General features: G+C 50.7%; 1 protein-coding gene across 2 annotated transcripts in view; it reads right to left on the bottom strand.

Annotated features, from left to right (window-relative positions):
- The window catches only part of LOC307245394 (C-terminal-binding protein 2), a 94,502-nt gene that overhangs the window by 12,498 nt on the left and 69,141 nt on the right, over nucleotides 1–12,863 (bottom strand). The window contains exons 1-3 of one of the 2 annotated variants that reach the window (XM_080020960.1): nucleotides 12,370–12,507; nucleotides 5,155–5,309; nucleotides 721–865 (exon numbers count right to left, since the gene is read on the bottom strand). In XM_080020960.1, coding sequence (XP_079877086.1) covers nucleotides 721–865; nucleotides 5,155–5,309; nucleotides 12,370–12,391 — 322 coding nt within the window. In that variant the 5' untranslated portion in view covers nucleotides 12,392–12,507. Of the gene's footprint in view, nucleotides 1–720; nucleotides 866–5,154; nucleotides 5,310–12,369; nucleotides 12,508–12,863 lie in introns of those variants that run through there. The other variant, XM_080020959.1, reaches the window with a different exon arrangement.

The raw sequence follows: 12,863 nt of genomic DNA on the forward strand, positions 1-12,863 counted from the left end.
TTTATTTTTCCCACCCTCCTCTCTTCTTCTCCCTGAGCATCGCTGGCGTATCAGTGCTGCCTCCGCCAAAAACAATCTTTTGACTCCGGCTCTGTTTGGTTAAGTGGAAGGCGGCGAGACCCTATCTGGAATTGGCAGGAAATGGCGTTTTGAAGAGAGCCGAGTGGCTGAGCCCCCCCCGGCCGCCGATGGGGGGGCTTTACAGTAAAGAAATGCAACGTTCCGAACTTCACGAACGTGTTAATAACGCGTTGACGCAAAAACCTTTTTCATGCCGCTCATTTTTTTCGACACCAATAAGCAGTCTGACCGTTCGAACCGTCCGCAGTTCTTAAGCCCAAAAGCCTGCGTGCACAGTGTATTTAAACAGGGTCGTCCGGGTCAGTGCAAAGGAATGGGAGTACGATGGCGGCTTGTTTATGGTAAAATGCCATTAAATACATTTGGATGAAAATAGTTTTGCGTGCTCTCAATAACCAAATCAGAGTATGGCTAGAGCTCCACGCACTGCTGTTTTGAACAGAAAAAGTTTTCTTTAGGGTCAAATTTGGGTAAACTTAGAAATTGTGATTAATGGCGATTAATATATTATGAAAACACAAGACAGTAGACATCTCCCAGGATTATCAATATGAAGGAATTTGTCAAAAACAAATAAATAAATAAAATAAAATTATATATATATATATGTCGTAATTGGTTTTTGGGAGGGGTTTGTACCGAGCTCCCCGGCCGCCTTGATGTCAATGTTGTCGTAGCCGCTGCCGATGCGGATGATGATGCGCAGCGCCTTGAACTTCTCCAGGTCCTCCCTGGTCAGCGTGATGGTGTGGTACATCATGGCTCCCACCGCCTCGTTCAGGACCTGCGCTCACACAGGTTTGGGGAATCAGCGGGCGACTGGAAAATGAGGACGTTGTTATTCAAGCCACTGAGACCAATGAGAGGCTCCCACACAAAACCTGACCCAGAATCCATTTTTTATTGGGCCAGAAACATAAATACAAGGCGCTTGGCCCCGGCGCGTGAAGCATAAATGTCACCGAACGAGAACAATAAATCCGGCATTCGTCTGAAGCTTCCTTATAAAAAGCTTGTTATTAAGTGCTTGGAACTGTGGAGAATTATGGGACAAAAAGTAAATTGATAAATAAATTTACATGTTGATTTTTACAGATATACAAGAGGATTCAAGGTACAAACCCGGAAAGAAGTCGATTTTCATTCGGAATCGACACGTCTCCAAGATGGGAAAACCTCAACGTTTTTTTTGTTTTTGTTTTTTCGTTGCAGTGCGTGGACTTCCGTTGCGTCCATTCATGCTCACGCCGCTTGTTCGCTGTTTCACGCATTCCGTTTCCATGCGTTAACATGGCTGTCGGACGGATTCGCTACCGCGGGAACCCATGACCGCCACAAGACCGCATTCCTCCCGGAGGAGACGTGGGGATCACATGGCGTGATAGGGTGACTTTACCCCCCCTTTTTCCTTTTCTTCCTTTCATGGAACACGTTACGGTCACGGTGGCAGCGGTCACATGGTCTCACACACGCACGCACGCACGCACGCACGCACGCACACACACACACACACACACACACACACACACACACACACACACACACACACACACACACACACACACACACACACACACACACACACACACACACACACACACACACACACACGGCCGCGTCGCCTTGCGCTCACAATCCTCCGGCTTGTTTTCCAGGGTTTTGTGGGGGAAAAAAATTTGCGTGGTCATCACAATTTTACCCCTCCACCCCCCGGATAGATGGGGCTAATCGATCAGGGAGAGGGGTTAAACTTGTGAAATACCACCAGAAAGCACCGTGATATAGGTCACGTACGTTGTGTTGGAGTGAGAGTTAACGGCAAGATATGCTTAATTAAAATCAAACCGGGGAAAAAGGACAACTCCCACTTATTTAAAAAAAAAAATTATATACAGTATATATATATATATATTATTCAACCCTTCTGGGAAACGTGGATTGACCCAGTTTTCCTTCACACCCGTGCACCATACACACCATGATGTACAAAGTGGTTCAGATGGAAAATGTAAATTACTTTTCAGTCAGAGGGGTTAATGAGAGATACTTTACTTTATTTCCTATTTTAATATCTGTTCTATCTGCTACTTGATCAAGTCCACTCATATATTTATATCTATAACTCTGTGAATGTTTGCCCTGGACCCGAACCCCATTATTATTCATTGTCTTGCCCTTATTTTGTATGTATTTTATTTAAATATTCATTTCAAGTCTTTTATTTTCTATTCAGTTCTGTGGTTGTCGTTTATTTTTTTCTCTCTGTGATCGCATGATCATTATTCTTCTTGCCCTAGGTTGTTTCTCTTTTGTAGTATGGGTATTTGTGTACTTTTTGTGTGGGTGGGTAAAAAAAAAAAAAAAAAAAAAGAGGAAAAGAATTTGCTTCACCAATAAAAAAAAGAATGTGAATTGAAAAAAAAAAAAATTAAAAAAAAAAAAAAAAAAGGATAGCGAACCTCCCCGCTGACATGACTTACATGCAGTACAAGTTACCTCGATGAAGGATTAGTTTGTTTGAAAAAATCCATGAACTTCCTTCTGTAACGTCATCTAGATTGAAATAATTGCAAGAATGCATTTTTTTTATTTTTTTTTGTTAATCTACCACCGCCCTGATTTCGATACGATGCTGAATACACATCACATCACAAACGTGACTGAGCCCGAACCAAAGGACTTTACGGCTCCGGTAATTACACCGCGGGTCCTTATCGCTCTGACGAGGGGGCTAGTCCATTTTCTTGCGCCGAAACTCTCCTCTTCCCGCACCCTCCCCCCCTCCCTCTCCCTATCCCCCCTCCCTCTCTCTCTCCCCCACCCTCCCCCTCTCTCCCCCCCTCCCCCTCCCTCTCCCTCTGTGGACAAGGTGACCCGGGCCGTGAATCAGCCTGATGTGGATCTAAGCGCTCTCCCTCCGCTGCGCGGGCCCCAACCCCCTGTCAGCGCCGGGTGGTAAATAACGGCCCTGCCTTCACCCCCGGACAAACCAAATTAGCTCTACCGGTGATTAGCAGATTAGCTCCGAAATTTCCATACTGCTTTTATTAGCGCCGTGTCCCGGCCAGGCGTGCCAGGTACTAATTCAAGGTTAAAGCGCCCGGTTGCACGCCACCTCGCCAGCGCAAATCAGGGTTGAACGTAGGCCCCACTTTAATGGAAACCCTGACCTTATGAGCCCCTTTCCCCCCAAATATCCACTCTGTCGCTGTGACAGCAGGTGAAACTCAATCAATTGATGTGTTTTGGGGTTTTTTTTTTGCTTCACCTCAATCAATTAAATCAACTATATATATATATATATATATATATTGCACTTTTTCCACAGATATTGACGTTGAATTTTATTCAATTTCTAATGCTGTTTCTTATTATTCATGCCTGTTATTTTTTTATTTTAGCTGCTGGAAAATTGCAGTTATCCTGTTTATCGGTTACTCTTTTTAGTATCAGGTTAGTATTAGGCCTGCTTCCCCTCACGCGCACTGAATTGCGCCTATATTTCATATCCTTCATCGTCTAAAACCCCCTCCGTCGCCACTCAAGCCGCCCCACCCCACCCCACCCAACACATTTACACTTAGCGACCTGGACTCCACCAGCTGTTTTAAACACTTTTAACCCGGTGGCGTCGACGCCTCGCGGGGCCTGTGGGTCTTCGCTTGAGGAGTCGGGCGGCGGCGGAGAGAAAGGCGGAGAGTAATGTTTGATGAAGTGATGTTGACTCCACGCCAGATGGGCACACGTCCACATTTTACAAAGAAGAAAAAAAAATTAAAAAAAAAAAGAAAGCGGCGTGAGAAAGAGCGCTTGGGGGGGGGGTTTGGGTTTGTGAGCATCTGTAACGTAGTGGCTGGGTTTGGAGGGGGGGGGACTGGGCTATGACCTTGGGTGATGTTTTTGGAGTGCAGATGCTGTAGGCTGGACTGGAGAGGCGCCATAACTCAATTTTGAACATGGGTCCAACAGACACACACACACACACACACACACACACACACACACACACACACACACACACACACACACACACACACACACACACACACACACACACACACGCACACACACACACACACACACACACACACACACACACAGGAATAACTTTCGATATGATACTGAGTCAATATGACCTGGGGGCGACTCTCTATCTTCTGCCGGCTTCCCCGCAGGTAATCACGTCTTCCTCAGTGTGAGCGGGAGGACGTCTAAGCGCACATACCACAAAATAAAATAGCAAAGAGAAAATAAAAAAACCTGAGCTCAACACCTCAGTGCCGTCTCCACGACACCGACGAAATAAAAGAGATTGGTTTATTTTTATTTTGGTATTATTTGATGTTTTCCATCTACACCGCAGCCCCTCTGGGCACCCGGCACCGCCAGTTATTACCGCGAAGCGCTGATTACGCGCCCGACTATGACATTACAATCATCTTTTTTCAGCCTGATAAGGGCGGTGTAAAAATAAACAAAACAAAAAAGGAGCCACCTGCTCCTCCCCTGTTCTGCTGCCCGAGGTCTGCGATTGAATTGATGTCCAATACATGCAACTGCCTATTTTTTTTTTTTATATGTCCCATTTTCATAAAGGCGGCGAGAGGAAGTGCGGCTGCTCTCACTTCCCAGTGCAGATGGAAAGATTGCGCCCGGTCGATACCCATCTTCAAGGCCATATTATTCTTTCACAGCCGCACCGCAGCGTAAAAAAGCAATAAGGAGCCGTGCTACAAGCCAGTGCAATGTAATTACAATGCATAAGCCCCATCGTTCCCATATGAAGCTTTCTATTAGGGACAATGGCAGCGATGTCTCACTCTTTGTCACTGAGTGACATCGAATCATAATGACGCCACTTAATTTTAACCGGCAGAGAGCGATGGGGGCCCATATAAGGTGCTTCATATGATGGGGGAGGGAGGGAGGGAGGAAAGGAGGGCACTGGAGAGAGACGGAATAAGTGAGATGGAGAGATTGCGATTGCACCGCCACACAACCATCCCTCTATGTGTGTGTGTGTGTGTGTGTGTGTGTGTGTGTGTGTGTGTGTGTGAGTTTTTGGACATGTACCTTCTCGTGGATCTCCTGCGTGGACTGGGCGTCGCAGAAGGCCACAGTGGCCAGGTCCTTGAGGATGGGCATCTCCACCGTGCAGTCGCGCCCGTCCAGCAGGGCCACCAGGGGGCGCGGGTGCATGGGCCCGTTCATGATCTGGGGTCGGATACCTGGAGGTGGGGAGAGAGAGATGGAGTCAGGATCTGAACTGCTGGTGGTGCAGGGCTTATATAACTTTTTGAAGGTGTTGTGAATCCTTCCCTTTCATAATGACCTCATTATGGTCCTGTCTAAAAAAATAAAATAAAATAATTCAAAGAAAATAACAAACATTTCATGCTGATCATTTTTTTTTAAATAAAACAATTCATTAGTTGCTTAACCAAAGGACCATAATGGGGTCATTAGCTAACTAAAATCAAATTGTGTTATGTCACTGTAGTAATAGTCGAGCTTCTCTCAGCCGCTCTGCTGTTTGATTCTTTGACTCGAGACTTGATTTGGACAAGAAGCCTCAATCACTTGCACAGACAATGCCGCTGGGTATACAGTTATATATGTGTACAGGAGTGGACAAGAATGTGTCGGCCGCAGGTGTCACACGCACGCACGCACGCACGCGCACGCACGCACGCACGCAAAGCAAAATAAATAAAACACCACACCACAAGAAAGATACTCCCTTGTGTCGGACGCATATATGCGTGCATGGCAGGCAAATATACCCACGTGGCCGTGCCCTCACATGAGTACACAGGCTTTGTTGGCTCTTAGTTCTGAGTTCAGAGGAGCGGCTGGCTGCTTTGTTTGCCTTGATCTGAGTGGCGGCGGCGGCGGCGGCAGCAGTAGCAACAGCTGTGCAAAGAGAGACGGAGAAGCGGAGGAGGAGGAGGAGGAGGGGGATGGAGAGCCGGAGCCACAGGGTTGGACCGTGGGCCACACCTTCACAAGACCGGGTTTACCGCCGCCTTGGAGGCACCGCGGTTCACACTCGCTCCCCGCCTGTCAGAGAACAAAACGAGAGAAAAGGAAAAAAAAAAAAAAAAAGAACAAAGATCGCGACACGGAGGCGGAGGGGCGCGCGGCGTGCATGTGCGGCGGCCCCGGCTCCATCGCTGGAGCCGATCCCGAGATAGAAGATGGAAGTTTCATCTCCCTCGCTCTCTCTCGTCCTCCCTTTTCCATCACTCCCTCACTCACTCACTCTTGTGTTCCTTACAAGGAGAGCCGAGGTGAGCTGGGGGGGGGGGGTCCCCAGTGGTCCGACCTTCTCACACATCCCCGCTGAAGACGAGGCACACTGCAGCATACAGACAATTATCAGCCCTGCTTCAAACCATGTTAACAAGGGCGCGGCATCAATATTCATGCTGCCGGCTGCGCGCACGCCATAGCATAGCATAGCATAAAGCCAGCCGGTGGAAAAGGACGGCCCCCGCGAGGGAAGGTCGTGGACCCTCGCGGGCGGGCACGGATCTCGCCAGCGATCTGCCGTGACGCCGTGTCAAAAGTCGTTTACGCGCAACTGCGGCCGGGGCCGTCTCCTCACGCCGGGACGCCGTGACGCCGTGACGGTCGTCTTATGTGATGTTTTGATCCCCGGACGGTTTGGGAATCAGATCGGCGCAAGTGTTGGTTTGCACTTGCCGTTATCTGACAGATTGCATCCGGCAGTGACGTCGGGCTCTGGAGATAAGAAGTTGGGGTGAAGGAGAGGAGGGGGGAGGGAGTTAAGAGAAAAAAAAAGAAAGGGGGGATAAAGGAGGAGGAGTGTTCTGAGGGATTAAGTGTTGCATGGGAGGCCGATTAGGGAAGATAAAGGTGTGATGAGCTGCTTAAAGGTTGGGAAAGTTGCGCGCCCGCTCAACTGAAACAAACCGAAATAAAATGCAGAACGCGGTGGGCAGCCGGGAGGAGAGACAGAAAAGTGGTCGAGGGAAGATGAAGACACAGATAGCAGAGAGAGGGGAGTGAGATGAAGGTGTAGATTGAGCACACAACAAGATAGACTAAACAGCACCTCTTACCTAAAGAGATCCCGGGAGACGGATCAGAGGAGACATGGAGGAGGATGAAAGGAGTGAACAAACTATAGGAGAGAGAGAGAGAGAGAGAGAGAGAGAGAGAGAGAGAGAGAGAGAGAGAGAGAGAGAGAGAGCGCTGAGCAGCGCTAGTCTCAGGGCAGGAGTGATACGAGAGCTGAGGTGTCCTCACCACCCCCACCCTCGCCTGTTGTCATGGTGATCACTTAACGGGCTTTGGCTTGGGTTTTTTTTTTAAATGCACTTTATTTTCTGCCACCAGCCGACATCTGTGCCAAAAAGTCTGGGTTGAGGAAGTGCATATGCGCTAGCGCGTCATTGGGCCTAGAACCAGGAAGACTAGATTATACCCCCCAACTCCCCCAAAAGGTGGCTCCCACATTGGAAGGTGGCTCCCACATTTGCTCCCTGTTGCACACAGCTGACTCGAGAGCAGTCGACATGGAACACAATTGGCCACTTGAAAGTGCCTCCACTGTGACTGACAGCTCTTCGCCTAATAATAGAGGCAGCTGGGAATGACTGGCTAACGTTGGCAGAAGTGACCACGCCATGCTGAAGGGGATGCGTGCGTGTGTGCGTGTGTGTGTGTGTGTGTGTGTTGCACACCCTCCCTCAAGCGCTCGGTGACCTATCTACGAGTGCAGTCGTACGAGGTCGGATCAAAAAGTTTTAATCAGACCTTCCCCGTCGAGACTTTCCCGTTGCCCTTTGCCGTAGCGCTCCCGACGCTTTCGCGGGGAATGTTGTCTTCAACCATTATGCGTGTGTGAACACAGACAATTCATTCTATTGTACAATTGCAGAACCCGGAATCGGCCGCCTGCGCAAGCGCCTCGTGTCGGTTATGCACATTTTAGTATTTTTAGAGCTTATAGAGCTTATTGTGCGTAATCACCGGATGTCATGACATTTCACTGCATATATGTATGACCGTATATGTATGTGACGGCCTAGAAGCCAATGACAAGTTCCATGACTACAGCTTCCAACTTTGCTTTGCTCCAGTCACGTTACATGTACAGTATATACAGTATCATCATGTCCATATGATCGTACTGTACCTTTGACTTCATACTGAGCCTTTGAGTTCATTCCTTATTAGATTTCCATATTTTTATACTCTATTTTATTCCTATTTTTACTTCTCTCTTTGACTGCAATGCTGTGGAGCCTGGTTCCATGTTTTTCATTTCAATATACTTGTATGACAGACGTGACAATAAAAAGTCTTGAATGTGGAATTCCATATCTGACAGGAGAAAACACACAAGAGGAAAAAGGGTGCGTGCATGCATTTGTGTGTCGATGCCCTCGCCTACGTGCACGGGCTTGTCATCTCAGACAACTCTGACCTTTGACTCGCGACAGAACAGAAACCTACAATTCCCAACTTGTCGCCGCCACGGCAAGCCTAGAGATGTGCGCTCAAGGCTGTTTATTAGCGACTGGCCTCGCTGCGCTATTTTCCCCACACTGGGCATCGCCTTGATTTCAGACGTGCTGGTGTTTTCTTTGCTTTGTCATCATCAACATTATTGTTCCATCAGTGTGCCGGAAACCCTTCGAGCGCGGAGGTAGTCCACGTGCTGCGGATGATGATAGACGGCGGCGGTGTGCGAAGGGAGGTCATGGGTTGAGCCGGAGACGAGGAGGGGGAAGGAGAGGAGAAACGAGATGAGGAGAGGCTGGTAGGTTGCACGGGATCCCTGAGGCAGAACACAGCTTGAACTCTGAATCATGCATCGTGTCGCTCCCAAACCTCCCTCCCTCCCTCTCCCCCTATCTGTCTCTCTCTCTCTCTCTCTCTCTCTCTATCTCTTGACCTTTCAGCCTCTCTGTCTTCCCATCTCCCTCAGTTCTCCAGGCATTCGTTCACGGTGCTGTCCATCTCATCTTCATCAGTACGATGGAGTCTTCTGACAGCCGCCTGTTTCCCTTGCCCCGCCTCCCCTTCCCCTCCCTTGTACGTCTCTTCCTCCAAATTCCTCTTCCGATCCATCTTTCCCACCCCGTTTGGCGTTGGCTGTGATTCCCTCGGCTGCCTGGGCTCACTCCTCCCTGCAAATCGGCCATTCATCCCCCTCCTGTCTCTCTTCCTCCTCAATTATTATTCCTTTACTCCATCTCTCCTCTTTTCCGCTCACTCTCCCTCCCTCATGCGCCGCCCGTTCATCGCCGTGTCCCTGCCTATCTTTCCAGGAGCCAGCGTGCCTGCGTGTGTCTCAGTGGTTTTCTCCCCGTCTGACAGATTGATTCGCAGTCTGCTGATTTTGATGGAGAGGAGATGATGTATTAAGACGGGGGAAGGAAAGGGGGGAGGGAGGGGTGCAAACATTAGCTAACCCCCGTCCTCCCGCAATGGTGAACCAGCAGGGCTGCTGCAGAAGAAACCAGTCGAAACCAGAACCTAAGACAGGCCCAAGACGTCCCACAGGCTACGCAGATACCACACCTGGAGCAGGGAAGTAGGTCGCCCTGCTCTCGGCGAAAAGCTCCGAACACAAGCCACCGCATCGCTCGACGAGCGGGGCCGTACGGCCGCTCCCGGCGCTTTTATTTTGACAGCGCGGCTCATTGGCTCATCCAAAACGAATCCAAACTAAAGCACAAAGAACCAAGAGTGTTTGACTGGTCGCCAGGCTCTCCGGACTTGGATTTCCAGTTCTGGTTCCGAACAGCAGAGCGCTGGGATTCTCGAGTTGGCTGACCCAACTCTTGGAGTTACGGCGGAGTCATAACTCAGCCGCCATCTCGACCACTAATACCTCGCTGCTCGCACGCTCTCGTCGAGCGTATGTTCTCTCCAGGGGCCGCGCTGCACGTGCAAGAAACAAGAGCGCTCTCGGTCTGTATTAATGAGATCCGCTTTGATTTCTGGTGTTGCCCATTTGTTTACAACACCATACAGTCCGTTTTCCACAGCAGCTGTGCTCGAATCACCTGCTCGGAAAAGGAACGCGCGACCAATTCAATACACATCGACGTTTTCTCACCAGACGGGGAACTGACGTGGTACCTGAGCTGCGCTATCGGGCCCCATAACCTCTTCAGGCCCCACGGATCGTTTGACATCAGGCAAAAAATCAACTGCACAAAACAAAAGTATCTTTTGGCTGCGGGGAACGTGCAATTTCCAAAAAACGGTCCCTTTCAAGCCGTTAACTATATGAAGTTAGCAAACCGCTTTAGACCGAGCAAACAATTATGAAACAGATTAGACTGATCATCAGTTTCATTTTGCTGCTATTCAAAGGCGGAGCAGAGGCCTTGAGAAACTGGGTTGCGGTGAAAATTAATATTGGAAATGTGGGTCTACGGTTCACACCCCACAGATGCTGGTTTTACTACATTGAATGATATCATTACTTTTAGCCCAAAATGTGTGTCTTTAATCAGCCATTCAACTGTCTTCCGTCCTCTACGTGTACCAGAGTCATGGAACCAAAGCGGGCCTCTTGAGCCAGCAACACTTAGTCAGAGTCTGGCAGCGCGACGTGGCCCAGCGGCGCAAAGAAAAGGGGGGTGGTGGGGGGGGGGCTCTCCGGAGGCCAGAGTTTCCATGATGTGGCAGCGAGAGGAAACCGGTCATCCCCGCCGCGTTATATTCTACCCTGCAAATCCAAGAGCTTCCAAATGAGACGAAAAAGAAAATATGTGTGTGTGTGTGTGTGGGGGGGGGGAGTCAAGGTATGAACAGGTGGAGAGCAGCCATGATGAGACAGACTGGTCCTCGACCGTACCGCCAACAGCTGCCCCTGGTTTCCTAGCAACCCCATGCTGCTGCCTGCGGCGCCTTCCTTGACAACAGGACCGGACACGCTGCCTTTCAACGGCGACGACGCTCATGGCGGTTTCCTTAAGCAGCCCCCCCCCCCCCGAGCCGTACAGGGCTTTGACACCACCCAGAACCCGGTGGACGGGCGGAGGTGTGGGGCGGGGTGGGCGGGTGTAAAAACCGGTACGATGACATGGGATCCCGTCTGGCTAGTCTGGAGGCCGTTCCCTCGCGCGCTGTCACGCCAAACGCCGTCTACGTGCGCGTCGCTCGGGCGTTCGCCGCACAAAACCAAAAGGAGACAACGAGACCCGGGAACACAGCGAGGTGAGAACGCAAAACAAGACGCGCCCCCCTCGCAAACGTGCCCGTCCCCGGGCAGACTGCCAGGTGCATGACTGGTGCGTAACGGAGAGGCTTGGCACACGGCGCAGATGTGCAGATGGGTTTAACAACACTTTTGTTTGTCTTTCTAGAGTTTCCTCCCATTTCTGATGGCGCGCTGCCAGATCCCCGTACACCATGTGGGGGGGTTGAATTACTCATTTACTGCCTCATTCTTTAGCTGGGAGTGCACGCACGCGCACGCGCACACACACACACAATACCACACATTCACACACACACTACTAAATACTCCGGGCACTGTCTGACAGCACAAGGTCACTCCCTGGGTCCCTTGGGGTGGAGAAGAGGTGTGTGTGGGGGTCGCTGGGTATAGGCACCCTTTGTTGGTGGCCAGCTCCTGGCCCCCCCCCCTGCCTGCACCTCCTTTCGCGGTGCACAAAGGCCACTTGTCCCGCTGCCGGCGCCACACCCCTGTCACCACCCGGCTTCCCGGCACGACACGCCCTTCCCCTGGCCAAAGAAGTCAGTGGGTGCCCACTTTCACCCTCCGTGACCACAAACCCACAAGACAATAATGTGCGTCAACATGGCCACGCTGGACCTCTCTCTCTCTCTCTCTTCTCTCTCTCTCTCTCTCTCTCTCTCTCTCTCTCTCTCTCTCTCTCTCTCTCTCTCTCTCTCTCTCCTCTCTCTCTCTCTCTCTCTCTCTCTCTCTCTCTCTCTCTCTCTCTCTCTCTCTCTCTCTCTCTCTCCCTCCCCTCTCCCTCTCCCTCCCTCTCCCTCTCCCCCTCCGCGCTCTCACTGGCGCTCACTCTGTGTTGGTCTGCGATGCCAAACGCACCCAAGAGCGCCAGCTAACTATGGAGCAGTGCTGGAGTAAACGGATGTCAAACTCATTTGGACCAGTCAGTGGGGATGTGATGTGATGCGCCGCGCACACGCACGCACACGCACACACACCACACACACACACACACACACACACACACACACACACACACACACACACACACCTGACTTTATTAGAAGAAAAAGAAGGTAAACAGGAAACATGCTTCTTGCCTGGAAAATGTTGTCTCCACATTCTTCAGCCTATAAACCGCTCATAGCGGCTGGGCGGCGGAGCGAGCAAGACGGCGACCGAGGAGAGCGAGCGGCGAGAGAGCGAGCGAGAGAGAGAGAGAGGGGAAAAAAACCCTCCAAAAAACGACAAGTCAAGGGAAAACGGACCCGCCGAAATAGTCCAAGAGGGATCCCAAACGCGACGGACCCCCCCCGCCCCCCCGCCCCCACCCGCAACTTATCCTATTCCTTCTTCTTCTCCTCCTCCTCCCGGTCACCCCCACACGGCGGCTCAACCTCACCCACCACAGAAGCTCGCTCTCTCTCTCTCTCTCTCTCTCCCCCTCTCCCTCCCTCCCTCCCTCCCTCCTCCCCCTCTGTCCAGCGTGTCCTCACAGAGCTCCTGGCTGCGTCGTCATCATCGCAGTCTCCTCAATGCAGTCCGTCACCGTGTCCTCACACACACGAACAAACAGCCGGGCGAGCGAGGTTCA

The sequence above is a fragment of the Zeus faber genome (assembly GCF_960531495.2).
Source record: "Zeus faber genome assembly, chromosome: 20".
Taxonomy (NCBI): Eukaryota; Metazoa; Chordata; class Actinopteri; order Zeiformes; family Zeidae; genus Zeus; species Zeus faber.